The sequence below is a fragment of the Nelumbo lutea genome, chromosome 1 (assembly GCF_056320005.1).
Source record: "Nelumbo lutea isolate HS-2025 chromosome 1, American lotus-T2T, whole genome shotgun sequence".
NCBI classification, from domain to species: Eukaryota; Viridiplantae; Streptophyta; class Magnoliopsida; order Proteales; family Nelumbonaceae; genus Nelumbo; species Nelumbo lutea.
Genome location: NC_142684.1, coordinates 217,719,864 through 217,739,323, shown reverse-complemented (window position 1 = coordinate 217,739,323; position 19,460 = coordinate 217,719,864). Strand labels below are relative to the sequence as shown.

The 19,460-nt window shown below is 39.1% G+C and overlaps 2 protein-coding genes across 13 annotated transcripts; one reads left to right on the top strand and one right to left on the bottom strand.

The window, feature by feature from the left end:
- The first annotated feature begins 1,329 nt into the window (after positions 1-1,329).
- On the top strand, positions 1,330-12,868 carry LOC148881035 (Pyridoxamine 5'-phosphate oxidase family protein). Of its 12 annotated transcripts, none has more exons than XM_088963248.1 (9): positions 1,330-1,493; positions 1,796-2,029; positions 2,158-2,207; positions 2,288-2,345; positions 2,554-2,586; positions 2,735-2,830; positions 11,725-11,889; positions 12,009-12,167; positions 12,471-12,868. In XM_088963248.1, the coding sequence occupies exons 2-8, from the start codon at positions 1,946-1,948 to the stop codon at positions 12,126-12,128; spliced, it is 606 nt and encodes a 201-aa protein (XP_088819374.1). In that variant the 5' UTR covers positions 1,330-1,493; positions 1,796-1,945; the 3' UTR covers positions 12,129-12,167; positions 12,471-12,868. The 12 variants fall into 12 exon arrangements, with proteins under 12 accessions (XP_088819374.1, XP_088819372.1, XP_088819378.1 ...); XM_088963246.1 differs by having other exon boundaries at positions 11,722-11,889; XM_088963252.1 differs by having other exon boundaries at positions 12,027-12,868.
- A 1,063-nt stretch (positions 12,869-13,931) lies between these two features.
- LAC6 (laccase 6) lies at positions 13,932-17,320 on the bottom strand. The gene is made up of 6 exons (XM_088963242.1): positions 16,514-17,320; positions 16,272-16,423; positions 15,896-16,140; positions 15,674-15,802; positions 14,431-15,372; positions 13,932-14,317 (listed from the first exon to the last, which is right to left on the bottom strand). The coding sequence occupies exons 1-6, from the start codon at positions 16,634-16,636 to the stop codon at positions 14,187-14,189; spliced, it is 1,722 nt and encodes a 573-aa protein (XP_088819368.1). The 5' UTR covers positions 16,637-17,320; the 3' UTR covers positions 13,932-14,186.
- Positions 17,321-19,460: the final 2,140 nt, after the last annotated feature.

Here is a 19,460-nt window from a genome sequence, read left to right as displayed (position 1 = left end):
AAATTCTGATTTAATTTTATTTTGGGTTTTAATTTATTCTGCTTCAAGTCTTATTCTATCACATTTGTACTATAATCAAACATTATAATGAGGTAAAATTTGAAATAAAAATAAATCAGAATTTGCACTCAAATCATTTGCACCACTAATGTTTTGCATGGGTACAAATAAATTTATGCTGCAACTAAACGCAGCCTTACCATCTTACCTTACTCCCAAACAAATATCCTTGGCTAATCCCATGTGTAGTGTTGTGTTACTCAATTGGCCTCTTATAGAAGATTTGGATGCAGCACCAAATAGACAATTACCAAAATAAATAAACAAACAAAACAAGGTCAAACAAAAGTCTAGTTGCACAGAACTGCAACTAGACGCAGCCCATTTGCATTTAGCCACTTACCAATTTGAGCCTTTAAGGTTATGTTTGGTTTGATGGAAAACGTAGGGAAAGGAAGGGAAAAATAGGAAAATTTATATACTATTTGTAAAGGTTTACCTACCTTTCCCTTCCTCTTCCTGCATTTTCCTTCAAACCAAACATAACCTAAGAGACAAATAAAAAAGAAAACAGTTCTCAGGAGTTTCCCAGTAAACTGCATTTGTTTTCGTGTGCAATAAAATGCTGTGAAGTTGCATTTTTTGAAATCGAAAGTGGTTTGCATTTGTTTTCTCCATTTTAATCTTTACATATAACCAAACACAGCCTTAAAAGAAGAAGTCAATGCTATTGCTCCAGAAAAAAGTGACACATCAGCGCCATGTCAGAAAAAATGGTGTTCCAGGAAATGCCTATTTGTTTGGAACCATACAGTGCTCCAAGCCACGTCTTGGAAATCGAGAAGACATGGTTTGGAGCAACACCATATTTGATGTTTTCTCGTATTGCAGTTCATTGCTGCCAACAATGATGTGATGTAGCAATGATGTGGACTTCCTACGATGGGTATCAGTGCTAAAAACAAACATGGAGCACTGGTACCAAACAAAAAGTGTTGTTGTTGCTCCAAAAAACATCATACTTAGCAATAGAAAAAAAAGACATTGTTTTTCAGAAAATTATGCTTCTAACCCACACACCACCAAATAGTTTTGGTGATGTAACATATACTTAAGATCAATGTTTTTGAATCATTGTTGATCCGGATGGTCAGACCGTTCGGCCCAGAAACCATCTGGACAACCGGTTCCGATTCATCCCTAACCCGTTATTGGGTCAAAACCCGTTGACTTTGTCAAAAAATCGCTGACCCAGGCGATCGAACCATTAACTTGTTTGACCCAACCAGCAGTTCGCAATATAAAATTACAAAGATGAGAACTCAGAACAAAGAAGAAGAAGAAGACTACTTTCTTCTATAGGTGTTTTAGAGAAATCGATCTCAAATCTGAGATCCTAGAACTCAAATATCAAGTCTGAGATCCAAGAACTCAGATCTCATATCTGCATCTTTTGCTGCAGCCTCACTGTTGCCATCACCGCTATCTCGCGGGTGAGCATCCAATCATCCTCTTCATCCTTATTCTTCCCTCCTTCTCTCCTTCCTTTTTTCTTTTTTTTTCCTTTCTCAGTTGGCAACAGTTCTCCTTTCTCTTTCTGCTTTCTCAGCCGACAGCATATTAGGGCAAATCTCATATTAACATTTGCCCTAAATATGCAAATCGTGTGAACCGTTCAATCCGGACGGTTGAACTTCTTATCTGAAAATCATTAGCTAGAACGATTCCGTTTCCGGGTCGTTTTTTAAAACCTTGCTTAAATAATTGTCCTCTGTTCGAATTCCCATCGGTTCAGAGTCGTTGCAACTTGCAAGCTATTTCTTATTATCTTCGAAGTTCCAACCTTCAAATAGAGAAACACTAGTGAGAAAAGTGAAAAGACGAATCGCGGGTGGAGTGATTGCTGGTGAGGACCCGACATCGACGGACGACGGCGGGAGGGAGTATGGCAACAACACTGTGGAAGCAGCTGCTTCTCAACGCCATCGATTCCAATGCAAACCTAAAACACTCTTCCTTCTTTCAACTCGTATGGTTTCCTTCTTCTCCTAATGTTTTCTCTCTCTCTCTCTCTCTCTCTCTCTCTCTCTCTCTCTCTCTCTCTTTCTTTCCACTTTCTATATGAATTATTGAAGCACCTTCACTTCAATTTTTTAGGCAACTGTTGGATCTAATGGCAGACCTGCTAATCGTACTGTTGTGTTTAGGTCTCTCTCTCTCTCTCTCTCTCCAGGGGCTTGGAATTTCTCATATTTTTATCTAATTTCGATTGTTGTTGATGTTTCAGAGGATTCGAAGAAGACTCCGATAAAATCCAAATCAACACTGATTGCCGAAGTCGCAAGGTCCTCCTTTTTAATCATAACTCCATTGTTTCTATTCGTTTTCTTTTTTCATTCTTTTATAGTGACTTATCAACTATAATACATAATTCTTTGTTTTTCCTCTAAGAGGAGATACAAATATGGGTGTTTGATATTTGGTTTTGATCTTATTGCTATTGAAATTGGTTATCAATTTACAGGAGTTTATTTTGTGGCTTGAAAACTGCAGATTGATGATATTAGGCACTGCCCTTTTTCGGAGGTAAAGATTTCTGAGCATGTGAAATTTGCGGCTGAATAATTTATGTTCTTGAGCAGAAGTTAGCATGCCCAAACCAGGGTTTATTATTCTTACCCGAAAAAAACTTGGCTTTATCATTTGATTGATGTTCAAGTTGTGTTATTTGTAGATATGTTGGTATTTTACCAGCTCTTGGGAGCAGTTTCGATTCAACGGAAGGATCGAAATGATTGATGGATCCAATTCTGATCCTGTCAAGGTGCAGGTAATGATAATATTAGAGTTATTAGTACACGTGGCACAGAAGTTGTAACAAGTTGTTGAGTTAGTTACACAGGTGGACTCTGGACTCTGTTAACAACTGTTGCTCTGTATTTATAAATATCAATAAAGTGTTTTCTCCGGCGTCTTTTCTCCTTCACTTGGCTCCCGATTTACATGGTATCAGAGCGGCAGGTGCTCACTCGAGTTCCCTTCCTGGTTCTTGATTCGAGTTCTCTTCCGTCAACGGCAAGAATGGCCATGAATGGAAAGGAAAACACTGTGTTCATCGTCACTGATCAGATCTCCTCCTTCTTGATTAGAATTCACAGTTCTATCTTTATCCTTCTGACAGCCTTGGTACAGTGCTTGTATTTTGTTTTCTGAATGGAGACAAATATATGACTTGGAGAAGAGCTAAGACTAATGCTCTCAGTGCTAACAATAAGACTGGCTTCGTGAATGGAATGATTCAGAAGCCAGATCCGGCGAAGCAGGCAGAGTTGCTTGCCTAGTTGAAGTGTAATTCCATGGTGGTGTCATGGATCTTCAATGCTTTAGCCAAAGACATCCATGAAAACGTAGTCTATGCTGAAAACACCCAAGAAATGTGGAAAGATTTGGAGGAAAGGTTTTTACAAGGAAACGCACCAAGAATTTTTCATCTCAAGCGAGATCTCATGCTACTTAGGCAAGAAAGAAATTCTTCTTGTATCTATTTACTTCTCAAAACTCAAGGCAATTTGGGATGAATTGTTAGCCTACATTGCTGGACCATCATGTACCTATGGACTATGTACTTGTGGAGTTCAGAAAGATTTTAAAGATTTTGTTACAAAACGGGAAAGAGATAAAGTGTATCAATTCTTGCTCGGTCTGAATGAGAAATTTAACAACATCAGATCAAGCATTTTAAGTATGGACCCTCTGTCAAGTATTAGTAAGACTTGTGCACTTGTATCACAACAAGAAAGACATCAATCTTTAATTGCTCAACATGGTCCAACTGCAAAAGCCGCTACTTCTCATGTGGCAAGTAAGGGTGAGAAAAAAAAACCGAAAAATCGAACCGGCTGAAACCGAGCCAAAAAATTAGTTAACTGAATCGGTCGGTTTGGTTTTTTAAAAAACCGAAGGTACCGGGTTGGTTTCCGTTAACCAATATAGAAAATCAATGGTTAATCGAACTGATCGGTATACATATATATCTATATTTTTTATATATATTTATGTATATTATATATACAATTTATATATTTTATATATTATAAATTAATAAATATGCATTATATATAAATATATATTTATAATATGTTATATATTATTTATTATTTAAAATATAATATTTTTTATATATTTATAATTTTTTATTATATATTTATATATTTTTTATAATATATATTGTAAAAATAAAAAATTGAAAAATCGATGAACCGAACCGACGGTTAACCGATTGGTTTCGGTTCGGTTCCGGTTACTAGTTTTCCAAAATCTGGTAGTATCGATTCGATTCGGTTCCAAGGTTCGCTGTAAGCACTACAAGAAATAGGGCCACTGTAAGGATCACTGCTTTGAATTGTTTGGTTATCCGCCGAATTGGGGAACTCGATCAAAGTCCTCACCCAAGAACGACACTAGCAATCAAGAAAAATCTGCTGCTGGCACAAGCTCAATCCAAGTAACTTCTCCGATTTCTAGCTTATCCAAAGAGCAGTATCAATAGTTATGAAGCACCATCAACAGTCTATCTGATCTATTGAACAATGATAAACACACCTTCTCATCCAACTTTGTAGGTAAGGTTACTACCTCTTCTTGGCTTTTGGATAGTGGAGCCTCAAATTATATGGTTCCTACTAATTCTGAATATGCTATTGCATCTATTACATTGGCATCAACACTGAAACCGGTTTAGTTGCCAAATGGAGCACTGTTGTCGGTTCAATCACAAAGTGACATAACATTGTCTTCGGGTCTGGTATTAAAGGATGTATTGTTCATTCCAGGGTTTCAGTGCAACCTTACATCTGTTGGTAAACTTACCAAAGACTTGAATTGTACTATGTTGTTCTTTTCTACTTTCTGTGCTTTTCAGGTCCTAACATCCAAAAAGCTGATTAATGTGAGCCTAGTGTGTGATGGATTGTATCACTTCGTTTTCCGTCCACCATCATTCTCTTTGCATAGTACCCGTACTCATGATCCACATGTGTAGCATTCAAGGTCGGGCCATGCTTCTTATGAGAAACTTGCTTTGATTCCTGAATTGCATATTACTATACCTAATAATGATTGTTGTGACATGTGTTTTCGAGTAAAACAAACATGTCTTTCCTTTCCCATTAGTCATACTAGATCTGATACATAGCTTACACTCATACATTGTGATATTTGGGGAGGTTATCGCACCCCGTCCCATTCTGGAGCTCATTACTTCTTAACAATTGTAGATGATTGTACTCGAGCTACATGGGTGTATTTGTTGCGATATAAATCATATGCTTGTTCTTTTCTTGTAATGTTTTGTGAAATTGTCAAAACACAGTTCAGTGCTCAAGTTAAGTATATATGTTCAGACAATGGGTCCGAATTTCTTTCTGGACCTGTTCAAGATTACTTGACAGCACATGGGGTCTTGCATCAAACAACTTGTGTAGACACCCCTCAACAAAATGGGGTCGTTGAGCGCAAGCACCGACACTTACTTGAGATAGCAAGGGCTTTACGGTTCCAAGCCCACCTACCAACCGAATTCTGAGGAGAATGTGTTTTGATAGCAGCTTACATCATTAATCACTTGCCAACTCCAATCTTTGTTGGAAAGTCGCCATATAAACTTTTCCACAAGCTTCCTTCATATAGTCATTTCCGCACATTTGGTTGCTTTTGTTATGCAAGCACATCCTGACGTGGGCATGATAAATTTAATGCCCGTGCCACTAGATGTGTATTTTTCAGATATCCTAATGGTCAAAAGGGATATAAATTATATGATTTGACTACTAGGCGGATATTTGTGTCTAGAGATGTAATTTTCTTTGAATACAAATTCCCTTTTGTTAATCACAACATGCCTTTGGATCCATCTACCACCAATTATACCTTTACCAGTCGTTGATGACATGGTGGCTGATGCAATTTCTAATCAAATGCCTAGAACTAAACCAGTTTGTGACAGTTTACAACCCTCTATTAGTTCATAATTACTTGAACACACTAGTGGAATGGACATCATCATTTCATCAACTCTTAAACCTGTTGTTCCTATCCCATCAACCTCACATAACCATCACCCACTTCGCTCCAAGAGGCCTCTCTCACAAATTCCTAATTGCATTTGTCCAACACTTTAGCCACAAACTGAGCCATGCAGCACTCACTACCCAATTTCCAATTTTCTAACTATAGGCTCAATCCCCTCTACACCACCTGAACCTTCTTGTTATGATGAAGCCAATAAACATGACTGTTGGAAGCAAGCTATTGTCAGCTGAACTAGTTGCACTTGAGCGCACTCATACCTGAACATTGACTGACTTACCACCCGGAAAGACTCCCATTGGGTGACATTGGGTCTACAAAGTCAAGTTTAAGCCCGATGGTACTGTTGAACGTTACAAAGCCCTCTTAGTAGCAAAAGGCTACACGCAAACTGAAGGCATTGATTATACAGAGACATATGCCCCAGTTGCTAAGTTTGTAACAATACGCTGCCTTTTGGCTCTAGTTGCAGCCCGGAATTAGGAACTCCATCAAATGGATGTAGACAATGCTTTCCTCCATGGCACTCTTCATGAAGAAATCTACATGGTTCCTCCACTTGGATTTTTACGTCCTAAGGATCAGTGTGTGTGTTGTTTGAATAGATCCATTTATTGCCTCAAGCAAGCTTCACACAATTGGTTTGAGACTCTAGCTCATGTTCTTCATCAACGGGGTTTTCAACAATCAATTGCTGATAATACCCTTTTTACCTCAATTCAATCAAACAACTTTCTCATTGTACTTGCATATGTTGATGGCTCGGTGATTGTCGGAAATGTCCCAACTCATATTTCTGCTCTCAAGGATTACCTCCGACAATGCTTTCCAACGTCTTGTGTGCCGTCTTCTCTATCTCACTATCACAAGACCAAAAATCACTTATTCATTTCATATCCTAAGTCAGTTTATGAGTGATCCTAGACAACAACATTTAGATGCTGCAATGCACGTACTTTGGTATTTAAAGGCTACACCTGAGCAAGGAATACTTCTTCCAACTGATTGTGATCTCCAATTGCGAACTTATTGTGATTCAAATTGGGCTAGTTGCTCAACCACTCGTAAATCCACCATTGGCTATTTCACAACTCTGGTTCACTCCCCTTTGTCATGGAAGAGTAAGAAGCAAGCAACTGTGGCACGCTCTTCTGTTGAAGTCGAGTATCGTGCGATGGCAACCGCCACTAGTGAACCGTTGTGGCTAAGACAACTCTTCTTTGATCTCGGTTTCTCTCATCCACAACTCATGAACTTATACTGTAACAACAAGGCAACACTTCTCATGGCTGCTAATCCTGTGTTTCATGAGCATACCAAACATATTGAAATAGATTGCCACTTCATATAAGAGCACCTTCAATCTAAAGCTATTACTATTGCTCATCTTCCCACATCAGCTCAGCCTGTAGATATTTTTACCAAAGCTGTTGGATGAGATAGGTTTACTTCTTTATTACTCAAGTTGGGCATTTTTAATCCTTATGCTTCAACTTGAAAGAGGGGGGGGGGGTATTAGAGTTATTAGTACACGTGGCACACAAGTTGTTATTGAGTTAGTTACACAGCTAGACTCTATTAACAGATGTTGCTCTATATTTATAAATATCAATAAAGTGTTTTTCTCCGGCGTCTTTTCTCCTTCACTTGTCTCCCGATTTACAGATAACTTCACTTCTCAACACACAATGTTCCATAAGATTCGCTAGCTTGGTTCCCCCACTCACAAGGGCTGGAGTGCTGGATGCTTACCGGGCCTTAAACAAGAGATGTTTTTAGCATTTGATATCTGCAACCAGAAGCATCCTCATACGTCTTAGATGCAAATCTTTATTGGGATTACAAGAAACAATACATCCCAATCTTTATTGGGATTTATTCTCAGATTTTACTGTGGATGATATTTTCAGAAATTGGAGGACTGTTGCATTCTCATCATCTGCAAAAAAAGAAGGCAATAAGAAGTTGGGATCCTCCTGAATCTGGTTTCCTCAAATTAAACTTTGATGGGAGCAGTTTTGGCAACTCGGGCATGGCTGGAATTGGTGGGGTTATAAGAGATGACACAGGGAGTGTAGTGGGGCTCTTTTCCGGCCCTATTGGGTGGGGGGACTCCATCACAGCTGAACTAAAAGCAATGGTCTTCAGAATGCAAAAAGGCATGGAAATAGGTGTGAGAAAGTTGGTTGTTGAAGGCAACTCCAAAGTTATTATAAGCTGACTAAAACAGGATCAAAAGACCATGGATATTTAGAAATGAGATCAAGAAAATTAAGCACATCACAAAGGACATCCAGTTAATAGTTCAGTGGACTCCAAGAGTAGCAAATGGGTTCGCGGATCAGCTAGCAAAGCAAGGGGCTAACAGGGAACAATGTTTCTGGGCTCTATTGTAAGATTGTAAGGCAAATATAGGGTGGAATGTTATTGTACATTAGGGTAGCCGAGGTTACCCAATCTCTGTACTAATTCTCATATCTTTTCATTAATAAAATTACTTTCACTGATAAAAAAAACAATACATCCACCCAAATTCAATATTAAAGTATTGACTGTCTCCAAAATCCAAATGCAGAGGATCCAGAAAGTCATGAGATGTAAAGTAACTAACATGCTAAGGCATGAGATGCAAAGTAATTTGGGCAGTAGCATCATCATTACCATCCTAATATGTGACAGCTGATGAGCCAGAGCTGTCATACCAAGTGGGTTAAATCCATGCTGATGTGTGGATAAAAAAATTTGACATCACAAAAAAGTTTAGAATATTATAATACATACTCGAAAGATAGTGTGGATTTTGAAGTGGATTGTTCCCTGAGGTCACAAGCATTTATGGTCATGCTACTCTGGATATCTACAGCTTTTTACTGATCTTATGTTCTTATCAAATAATGCAGTTGCTGTTGGTAGAACAAATATATGGCCAAAATGGAATGGAACATTCAACACAAGATTGTTACAAACTTACAAAGCATAACATTCAGAATGAATATACTGTAATAACCCAATCCTTAAATTGGTATTATGATGCTTTGGTACCTCATATGGCTACATAAGTGTTATTGGACCCTGGTTAGATATGGTTTAGTTGTACTTGAAACTTTAAATTAAAAATAAAAGTGCCACTTGTTTATGAAATGTTCACTGCACCAAAATGTTGGGGTAGGGCATGTTTAACTTAGATCAATAACTAGGATTGCAGCAACCGATAGGAATTCTAATGCTTCAGTTAGAACAATCAGACCAGGAACCTGAAAATGGTAGAAATCAGCTCGGTAGGGCCAGATTGCCAAATTGAAATAGCCCATTTTCATCTTTATCCATTTCAATTATGAGCGTCCTCATACAATCTTGGTAGCACTGTGACTGGGTATTGAGCATGTTCTCTCTATTTCCTACCAGAATAGTCAAGCTATCAACCAGTCAACTGACTAGGCTTTGAGGACCCTTGCATCCTACTAGTTGTGCATAATATTTGTCTGATATGATCAATTAGAAACTATGACCAAGTCATTAAGCCATTTCTTAATTGACTCTACAACCTCTACAATCCTATTTATAACAAACATATACAAGGCACGTTAGTGAAGGACCATCGTTCATGTGACAGAGGGAAAACAAGGATAGGCAGGTGAACCACTTACCTATCTTCATGTTCTCCGTTAGAAGATTCTACAAAACCTCAAACAATATTTATAATTATCAGTGTAAAACAGGGCTGGGGGGTTTGGTGCTGCTCGAGCAGTTTTTTGTAAATCCCTGTGTACAGCTTCTTGTCATACATGGTTTTCTTCTTTAATGAATTTATACTTTACCTGTTTCAAAAAAAATTATAATTATCAGGGGGATAAAACTCTCAAATCTCAGGTGTCTCAGTGTCTTCTCAGTGTGTCTGGTTTTCAGCATCTCTCTGCAGGCCACACATTTGAATCTGGATCAGAAGTTGGGCAGCAACAACTAAGATACATGTAACCATACCATCTGAAGGGACTTATCTATATGACCTTCCTAGCCATCATTGTTTTCACATTGTGCATTTATAAAAGTGACTCCATTGATGCTTTCAGTGTTTCAACTTTCAAGCACCAAGTCCACATCTTTTTGTTCAACTTTCTTGTGCCCCATTTCTTCATCCCTAGCAGCGAAGACCCTGCCACTATCCCTCAAACCTGACTGCGTTCATTTGCCAGTTCCTTCTCCAGCTCTGTATCCTCTCTCAGCACTCGATTGATCCAACCTCTTCAACTGGTCCTGCATTAGATCCTCCACCAAGTTAGAGTGCTTGCTTGAAGGAGTTCAGCCAAGTCAAGGGTAGTATTTCTGGCATGTCATTTGATCTGCATTGTGAAAATGAAGGGAATAATGGATGGGGGGATGGAAGTGAGTCTTCCATTCCTCTTGGTTGCACTTCCATCATGTGAATGTCACTTTTGACTTAAACAATGTGGCACTTAGTGATTGCCCTTGTATGTGTTTTATGATGTAGAGGATCCTGAATTCTGGAGAAGAATCTCCCATTACCTATACAAAGGGATCACTTTGGACAAGCTGATCAGTCAATTCATCTGGTTACAACTTGGGCACTAACTAGTCAATGTATGCAGTGTGGAGGTGGAGTCTGGGGCATCTTTTCCTCCATCGCAAGTTTAGCTCTGCAGTTTGGAGCTACTTCTTGAAAGCTCTGAATCTGAGTTGGTGCATGCCAGTATCAGTTAAAGCTCTGTTGGAGTGGCGGCCATATCCCATATGGGCTATCCAAGAAAGGGAAACTTTGCTGGGCTTCCAGCCCTCTGGCAGTTCTTTGGACAGTGTGGTCAGAAAGGAACAAATGGATTTTTGAAAACAAAACTACTTCTGAAGCCGAGGTCATTAATTCAGCTATAGATGCTATTAGGAGTTGGAATGTCAATACATTCTGATTTCAAAGACATTACTTCTGATTATACTTTTTTGAGGGTGGCCTTTTTTTGAGGTCCTTTTTTGTACAGCTACTCATTGTACATAGGACCTTATATTAATACAATCACACTTTACCTTTTCTCAAAAAAATGTTTGCCTAAGGAGGAGGCCAAAACAACCAGGTACTGCCTAGCCACCTTGAGTATATTGCCTGGAATTGTATCAAGTCCCATTATGATTATGAACCTAATCTTAATAGCTATACCATGTATTCAACTTGTGTTTTGAAAGGTCTGGTCTGGGTCAGGGTAGACCTGTCATGAACCAATAAATAAATGTGTAGAACCTGTTCCAAACCAGACCCTAGAACTGACCCAATTATTAATCTAAATTATTGGGTTTGACCCAATAAGACCCAATTATAATTGGCAGTTCTACTCCTACATTTAACCTGTAATTAGACAACAAAACTTACTCATTTGTTAAAGTGACACATTTGAACATGATAATATGATAATATTAGAAGTATACCATGAGATAGACAGGTATTAGACTTGAGTTTCTTTGGAGATCAGTTACTGGCTATTGTTGACATCATACCTGGATCTAGATATATTCCTTACACTTTTCGGGAAGGCGTACCTCAATATGTGAAATCTTCTTAGACCAGACACCTTACATGCCTTTGGATTCTGATGATCTTTTTTTCATGCTGTCAAATGCATCATGCAGCAGAGAGAGAAAGCTTGGTTTGCTAGTTCTCTGAGATCAAGAGCACAGTACTTGGGGCCTAGCCCTGGTCTTCCATGTATAAATGAAGAATCATCAAAGGAATCTTCCATAGACCCAACTAAAGGCCCAGTTGATGCATTTTGCCTCTTGTTATTGGACCCAGAGCAGGTTTGACAGTTTTTCATGTTTTTTTATGCAGACAGTTTTTAATTTATTCTATTCTTCATAATGTATGTCTTTATGAAGTAATATTCTTTGATCATTTTATTTTCCATGTGTAACTTCAGGATTCATATCATGTGCAGATTGACTACTTGAATTTGAAGAGTAACAAGAGGCTGATATTTAGATCTGAACAAAGTGATGAGAGAGGGAAGTGTTGGTTGACTGAGGAAATTAATCCATGAACATTGCTTTGATCCAAAAAAAAAAGTGAGGATGATGAGGTAATTTTTCAGTTCTCTTAATTCTCCCCTCCTCCACCCAACACCCCCCCCCAAAAAAAAAAAAAATGAGAAGAAAATATATTACACATGAAAATGCCTTCTGTATCCTATGTCATAAAGAGTATGGAGAGGTGCAATCCATTGGATTCAATGGCATATACACATTACAAGCTGTAACCTTTCCTTTTCATGTCATACTCATAACTTGTTCAATCTTGGTAGCAACTAGTAACCCTTTAACCATGTTATCACCCTAGTTTCGATGGTTGCCACCTACCATTCATTCATTCCTATCCTATACAGAAATGGCAGACCAGATTTTGTGGATCATTGGCCATTCAAATAGAGATAGAAGATTGATGCTTGTCCTGTTAAGAGTAATTCAGTGTGCAGTGTTTTCCTTTTGATGGGAGAGATCAATTTGCCATTCATGATTCCTGGAACTTAGCTCAACTCAGCTTTAACACGAGCATCTGTTGTCTGTGGCTGAACTTGAAGAGGGTAATGATCTTGGGGCATGGCTTGAAGAAGTTGTCATAAGCTACTTCTCTAAGGTGTATTGGTAGTGGCTGATCATCTAGGTTTTTCTCATAATATTGGTAGTAATAAAATATCACTTAAACATCTCAGTAGTTCATCTATGAAGACTTCAGATCCATTAAATGTTTGAATTCCATTGATGTTGCAATTTTCCGATCTAATGTTCTTTCCTTTTTCCTTCCATTGGGGCAATTGCTTGGTGCAATGGTAAAAGCTTAGGCTGACAAGCCTGAGAACACAGATTAGAGTCTGAGCGGTCACCTTGTGCAAGGTCAGTTATGTATCCAATCTCCCCCTACCCGATCTCCTAGGACCTGGGATAGTCGGTGTTTATCGACAAATTGGAGATGGATAATGACCATACTTTTTGAACCACAAATTGGAATACTTTTCCTTGGTATGAGGTCAAGGGACCGAGTATATTATGCATCAGAAATTGGCATAGTTCTTGTGTTGTTCCTTTAATTAGCATAAGATATTGTAAGCTGAAGTACAAATAAATATATAACAAATAGGGTATCCTGTACTTTGGGATAGTGACAAATAGGTACCATGAACTTTCAATTGCAACAGTTGAGTACCTTGAATTTTTAAAAATAGAGTCAGGTAACCGAACGTCTCTCCATGATGATGTTCTCATATAGATGGTAAATAACATATTCAAATTTCTCGAATTTTTCAATGATGACATTCTCTGGTCATGATTTTACTCTGTATAATGATCTCAAAAATACACAAGAAGAATATATTTGACATTATGTAATGTTTAACTGATGGAATACCCAAGTGTTACAATTGAATGTTCAGTTATCTGTCACTACCCCAAATTACAGAGTATCTATCTGTAATTTACCCATAAAAAATGGTGGATCCTTTTTAAATACACTAATTGTTAATGATAATAGCATTTCATCACGTTTTGTTACAAATTCATGAGTTGATTATGGTAACTCGGTTCTTTGACCTTTGTTCACCTGTTCTTGATTAAGGAATGTTAATGAGTCAAATATGTACAATGAACAACTTTTCAACTTCCCGAAAAGGTATGGCACTTACCTAACAGATTGGTAACCAATCAGCAATCAATCGGTATAGTTCATTTAAAATTTTAAATTCATTTGAGGTTTCGATTGGTTAAAGTGCAAGTGTTTTACTTTTAGTCAGTTGCAGTACCTTTTCGACACCATAAAAGGTTGCCTTGATCCTCTATCTGATGACACTGCATTTGTAAGAAATAAATAACGTAATAAAATTAAAAGGAATATGTCTGGTATGCCATTACATTATACCACACCCATTTGGTTCTATTCACAAAATTTCCTTTCCTTTTTCTTTACTTTTTTTTTTTTGTTCTTTTCCTCTTTTTCCAAGTAACCAAGGGACGCATATTAAACACTTGCGAAAAAGAATATTGGTTCTGGTAATCACAACTGTGGCTTGTCATCCCACCACCATGCATCCTTCCGGCATTCAGCATTTCTAGCATTTAGGCAAGTCTGTTGGAGGCGGCGGAAGGGACTCTGTCTCGCCATTCCCATTCTTCACTATAAAAGCCATGGATAAGCCCCAAGAAGCATGTATCTCTAGGTGACAATGCAGGAACCAAACCCCTGCAACATGCAACGACTCAAGTCAAACGAACAAATTAAGTCTTTCAATTGCAAATCAAAGTTCTCTGGTGGTTAAAAAGAAAAAGAAAACATAATTAAGATGATCACCATACCTGGATTGTCTGCAACAAATCGAATTGCAGCCCATCCAGCCACAGGTACACCAATGGTGTTCATGTAAGGTGGGTCAACCAAGTTAAGCTTTGCAGTGCGAGGGTTGTAGTTGCCACTTCCATAGCCCACTACGTAAAAGCTATAGCCATGAAGATGAATTGGGTGGTTCTCAGTGCTGACAGTCCCAGTATCCTGTAAGATAAGTTGCACCCTGGACCCATATTCAAGCACCCTAGTCCTAGTCCCACTTGATGACTGAGTGTCAATAGGGATGTTGTTTGGGGCTCCATTCACAAAGTCATACATCTTCAGGGGCACACCAGGGAAATCCTCAGTGAAGTGGCCGTTCATCTTGTTGTAATAAGCCTGCAGAAGTGAAACCTTAGGCATGATAAAACTGATATTGTTGATGGAAGCTGCCAAGACCCCACCGTTGGCTGCTTGACAGTTTTGCTTGGGGTTTGAGGAATGACACTTCTGGACGTTTAGCCCGATGGTGAAGAAAAGGTTTGTGTCAATCTGTAGAGGAACGTTGACGGGTTTCAGGCTCCTGAGACCATCCATGACCGTCTTAACAGCAAGGTTATCGTTGTAACAAGGAAGCTGAGCGGTTAAGGCGAAGCTGGAGAGTGAAGCACCGGTGTATTGGAAGAAGGCTACCGCCGGCACTTTCTGAAACTGAACTTTCCTGGCCGACATGTAGGCACCCATGGCCATGGAGTATTTGCCGATGGGCTGATCGGCTTTAACAAGCACGTTGATCGTCTGGCCGGGTGCGATCATCAGGCGGTCGACGGTGAAGGGCTTCGTGTACTCGGCATCAGCTTCCACAATGGTTAACTTGTGGTTAGCAATGGCGAAGAAGTGCTCCACGTTTAGGGCTGCATTAATAATCCTCAGCAAGTACCTCTTCCCTGGGATTACGTCCATCTTATACACATCTGAAATTGAAAAGGATGAGGTAATCACCAATTAATATTACGATAACATGGAAAAATAATATAATTTCCACTCCATCCTAATTAAACGCCATGGTCTTATTCTTTGAAATGACAAATGGCCTGATACCAGATTTATAACAAAAACGCGGAAAGAATTTAAAGCGAAAACAATAATAATAATAATCAAGTAGGTTGTCCATCTCGCTCTTAATAGTCATAATGGAGTGTTAAAAAAAGAAGAAAAAAAACAGTAGAAATGATGGGTGTCCCCTTAGGAAGTTCGTAAATTAATTCTCTTTACCATTTGCAGAGCATTTGTAGTTGGGACCAGGGTATCCATTGATGAGATAAGCATCTGTCGGTGGAGGCACTCCACCGCTCGCTAGAACATCCCGCTCGAGTTGTAAGACATCCTTGAGCCAATATTCGCCTGACATCATCAGAAAATGTTTAGTTAGTTCAGTTAATGTTTGATCAAAGTGATTATTGGCAGCAGGTAATCTAATTGATGGACTTGACGTACCCAGGATGATAATTTGTTCTCCGTCAGGATGTTTGAAAGGATAAGGAACTCCTCTCTTGGGATAGACGACAATGGCACCATAGACTGTCCCCCGGAGCCAAGAGACGTGAGCATGCCAAAGGAATGTACCCTTCTGTTGCACCAGAGTGAACTGATAGGTGAAAGACTGCCCACCTTGGATGGGGCACTGAGTAATGTAAGAGGGCCCATCAAACCAGCACGAGAGCTTCTGCCGGACACCATGCCTGAAAATGCTCCACATTGATAACCATTAATGAGGTTCTGAATAAGCGTCTACACTGATATATATATATATATATATATATATATGCTTAAATGGTGCAATAATGTAATTAAGCTTACTCGATCTGCTTACCAATGGATGGTAGTGTTGAAGGGTGTCTCGTTGGTAACTTTGACAATCACTTTATCACCTTCTTGGGCGTATACTACTGGTCCTGGAAACATCCCATTTATTGTAACGATGTCTTTGCTCGTACACAATTTGGTGATTCTCTTGGTTTGGACCTAACATTGATCACCAAAACCAGCATTAATTAACAGTATTCGATACATTTGGAGTGTGTGTGTGTGAGAGAGAGAGAGAGAGAAAGAGACCTTGAAATCATAGAACTTTGTAGATCCTCCCAGTTCCACTGCAGGCCACTGTTTTGCTGTGACATGAACGATGCAGGCATAGTATACGAACCAAAGGAGAAATGGAGAGAGGAAATTCGCCATCTCGATCTCTTTGAAAGGTTGGGGGAGGAGTTGGATGAGATGGAGTTCGAGGTTAGAGACTTAGAATGGGTGGGAAAGGACCATTTTAATAAGAGGAGAGAAGTGTTGTTTTAGAGTTTTAGGATGAGCCAGACCCCCCCCCCCTCCTCACCCCCCCCCCCCAAAAAAAAAAAAAGCAGGGGCTGGGTTTGCCCGGGCAGTATTGTCTATTGTGTGATAATGTGTGTCAGCTTTCATGATTAATCTAACATGGATTCCCCTTGGTGATAATAAGTTGTTGGGGCGTGATTACTCAAGATGATCAGTGTGGGGAAGGTTGAGCTCTCTCTCCTTTTCCCCCCTTCAAATGGAGAGTCATAACTTATAACCCTTCAACACTCACACAGCATGAAATCATATCTTTTGACCAAGACTTAGACCCACCTGCTCTCTAATAAGCTTCCCCCCATGCCTCCCCACGACAAAGCTAGCTAAGCTGCAGTTATGTACCCTGACTTGAAAGAGACATGTAGCAGTAATTATAAGAAGAAAGAGGTGAATCCCACGTCTTTTTGAGCGTTCTATGGAAGCTCTCAAAGGAAACCTAGCGTTAACACTCACAGAGAAATTAAAAACACTAGTACAGAACATAGACATAGACAGCATAAAAGATAACCAGGAGAAAGGTCTATCGATCTCTTTGTTTTGCTTTCCTTTCCTTAGACACACTCTTCAATTCAATCATAAGAAAGTCGGTGCACGCCTTTCCAGCCCCACCCTTTTCTTTTTTCTAGGAAAAAAAAAGCCTTAAAATCAGCTTCAAACATTACATAGTAACAAATTCTTCTGGGTAAGGATGCTGGTAATCTCAAATTTTACTACTGTTAATTCCGCTACGCGTGCTACCAGCTAATTAGCCACGTGGACAAAAGATACTGCTACTAGGTAGAACCAATAAAACTTCAAAGTGCATGCGAGAGAGTTCAACTTCTTTTTTGCTATTAAATGGTGAGATCGAGACTGAGGGTTGTTTCTTATTTGATAGCCGAGAAGGCTTTCTCTAACTCTACCACTTCACCAAACCGGACTGACACGATCCGTCGCCGTTCTAAGAAACACCCTTAACAAGACAAGAAGTTGGAAATCGATGATGGAGCATGATATGATAGAGTTGGCTCAGTTTCAGTAGTTGCACACATGGTTGAATTTGAGCAGCCTGCATATTTCCAACCATTGGATGATGGACCCACTATGGAGTCATGATACCACATGAGCTGGATGGCTAAATTATGATGACCACCGCGACGATAGCATCAGGGCCCAGCATCCTTGGAGTAACCGTAAAGTTGTGTATCGTACCTTTGTAGTTGCTCAGCCGTCAAGGATCTTTATGCAGTTGCAGTGCAACCCAAAAGAAAGAGAGCTAGCCGGATCACTACTGATAACCCAAAATGAAGATCAAAACATGCAAAATAAGTTGTTTTTGTCTTTTAATTAAACATTTTCTTCTTCTTCTTGATTATTAGTCATGAATCATGAATAGGGAGTGCCCCTTTATCAAATATTAATGGGTTTTCCCTCTCTGTAAATGTTTTCGTGGAAATTAATTAATATAGCTTCACATGTAGGTTTTATATATCTAGCACCTAAATCCTACCAAGTCTTTTGAGTTACCCATTCAAAGTGAACGAGATATAATAAACAGTGCTCGATCAGTTCACAGAGAATGGACAAAAGAAGAGAGAGCTACTGTCAATGTCGAGAGATTGGTCTGGCTGCTGCTGTACATGCATGCTCAGTTTCCGTATTTGGGAAAAGGGTTCAACTCTATAATTCCATTTAATTGGTAAGGGTGTACTTTTGCATATTCCTAGTTCTAGCTATGCCAACCTTCCTTCCTGCAATTGGATCACTCAAGTCCAATAATCCGATTAAAGAGGCCTTCTCAGTTTTTTATTTTATATTTTATTTTTTCTTCTGTTTTCAGGGTACGAGGGCTCTTCAATCTCCATGACAACGAGTCGGAGAGTCACATGTTATTCCCTATTGTATATATATTTCATCTTAGAACCCGGCTGATTAACAAAAAATATGAACGATGATAGTCAGGGAAAATTAAGCATTTTAATTGAAAGTAGCAGATGATCTCTAAGCAATATTGTCATCTAGCTATCAGATGGATCAGGAAAGATGATAAAACCGACAACCGAAACCGTTTTTTGTTTTTGTATATATATATTTTTTTCGCTTGGTTTGTGTGTTCTGTTTTTTCATGGGGCTACACAATCGAAACCGGATTCCTCACAGAATGGTCCTCGATGCACAGCTGCAACTGGTATGAGGTGAGTGTGAGTGGGTGCAAGGACCATTCTGTCAGGATGAAATCCGGATTCTATTGGGGTTTCAGATTTCCTCACCATTCAGAGAATGATCCTCAGAACGGCATCTCTTTCTTGTATGTTTTTTTTCACGAGGAAATACATGGCTGAAAGTGCAGTTAGGTGGGTGTAAGGACAAGAAATCTGGATTCGAGAATATGGTCCTCGCACACATATCATACTTGTATTGTTTTCATTCCATTGGAGTTCGGAAATCCAAATTCTGCACAACAGGGCAAGGGTAGCCCATCCCCCATCCCCTTCAGGCCTATACCCTCTACCCCAATGTAAGGGTAATCCAAAATCAATTTAGATGAATTGGACGGACGAATAAGACATATTGGATTGGATTAATCTAGTTCAAAATATTTATTAGATTGGATTCGATCTGATCCATCCGTAATAAATTTATATTGGATTCGGTTTGATTAAGCCAATATCTGGTTCATTGATATAAGTTAATAATA